Consider the following 1,879-nt stretch of genomic DNA (forward strand, 5'->3'; position numbering starts at 1 on the left):
TTAGTCCTCAATATCTTAATTTTACTAAGAAAGTAGGTAAAAATAATATAGCACAACCTCAGCTAATACTGTTGGTTTTGATAGAAATTCTATTGCTAAATCTAAAACTAATTCTACAAATGATGAAATTCTGAGAAATATTAAAGGTTTTTACAACGACCCTTAATAAGAATAAAGCACTGATCTACCTACAACATTCCATGATTAACAAAATATCTAAACATACCAAGAAAGAATTCCATCAAAGTTAGTCCCACACTCAGCTGTAAATGAAATCTAAAATAATGATGACGATTTCAATATTGCCCAATCTTAAAATAATTATGACAAAAATTCTATCAGATAAAAATAAAGACTACTGCAAAAAAGAAATAAGAAGTTATTCTAAAATATGCAAAAGAGTTCTTAATAACCAAGAGCTAACAGTAATAATAACTCATTTTCTTTATGCGATAATTTTGTGGATGAAAATATCAATAACATTGCTCATAGTAACTCTTTGTAATTAAATTAATAAATTGATAAAAATTCCTAAACTTCATCTTAAAAAAATTACGAAATTTAATAATAATAATAACTATAAAGAAGATCAAAAGTAAGCCAATTGAATTTGTGAGGAAAATACTGTAAAAAGAAAAAAAAGAAAGATAATTTTAATTAATTTAAAATAATATTTACATTCAAATTAATAAACTTTTTCATTGTTATTAAAGTAAGATAAAAAATTGAAATCTTATGTAATCTAAACATATTAATTATGACTATATCAAAATAAATTATACATAAAATAATAAATTAAAACTACTATAACTAACTAAATTAATTAATTTAAATAGGTAATATATCTAAACTATCTCAGGTCTCTTATTCTTAAATACTAGTTCAATTTACAAATTGAATAAAATTATTTATTTAAATTAAGATTGTATTTCTAATTCCTTTAACTATTTTCACACACATTACACCAAAAAACATATAAATTAATCAAAAAAAAATCACATTGTAAACATTCTTAAAATCTCTCTATATTTTAATTGCAACTTATTTGATTATTTATTAAATTAATCAATCAAATCGTTCTGATCTTTGATTAAATCTAATTTTTTTTAATTATTAAATTTCTTATTTTCTATTTTTATAACTATAAATATTATTTATACAATTTTAATTTAATTATAAACTTTTGCTTTATTTACTCATTATCACATTGTAGTTTAATTTAATTCTAAACTTTATTTATTAATTCTTCATCACAATATTGTTTATTTTAATAATAAATTTTATTTCATTTATTCTTCTTCTTCTTCACAATGATATTTAAAAATTTCTTAAAATTGAATAAAAATCTCTTAAAATTGTATAAATTTATTTTTGATGGCTAATTATTAAGTTATTAGTATATCTTTCAAATGCTTTTTTATTACATTGATAATGAGTTTTCTCTAAATAAAATATTTATTTTTACCACAGCTTTTATTGGTAAAGAGTGTAATATTGATAAGAAAAATAAAAAAATAAATAGTTTAAATAAAAGGGTTGGGGTTGGGGTTGGGGTTGGGGTTGGGGTTGGGGTTGGGGTTGGGGTTGGGGTTGGGGTTGGGGTTGGGGTTGGGGTTGGGGTTGGGGTTGGGGTTGGGGTTGGGGTTGGGGTTGGGGTTGGGGTTGGGGTTGGGGTTGGGGTTGGGGTTGGGGTTGGGGTTGGGGTTGGGGTTGGGGTTGGGGTTGGGGTTGGGGTTGGGGTTGGGGTTGGGGTTGGGGTTGGGGTTGGGGTTGGGGTTGGGGTTGGGGTTGGGGTTGGGGTTGGGGTTGGGGTTGGGGTTGGGGTTGGGGTTGGGGTTGGGGTTGGGGTTGGGGTTGGGGTTGGGGTTGGGGTTGGGGT

The 1,879-nt window shown here is 28.0% G+C and overlaps 1 protein-coding gene across 1 annotated transcript; it reads left to right on the forward strand. All coding sequences in view use genetic code 6, as the record gives it.

The window, feature by feature from the left end:
- Positions 1 to 391: 391 nt before the first annotated feature.
- TTHERM_01892110 (hypothetical protein) lies at positions 392 to 616 on the forward strand (the record flags this gene model as incomplete). The annotated part of the gene is made up of 1 exon (XM_001029043.1): positions 392 to 616. The coding sequence occupies one exon, from the start codon at positions 392 to 394 to the stop codon at positions 614 to 616; it is 225 nt and encodes a 74-aa protein (XP_001029043.1).
- Positions 617 to 1,879: the final 1,263 nt, after the last annotated feature.

Source organism: Tetrahymena thermophila, assembly GCF_000189635.1.
Source record: "Tetrahymena thermophila SB210 genomic scaffold scf_8254184, whole genome shotgun sequence".
Lineage (NCBI taxonomy): Eukaryota > Ciliophora > Oligohymenophorea > Hymenostomatida > Tetrahymenidae > Tetrahymena > Tetrahymena thermophila.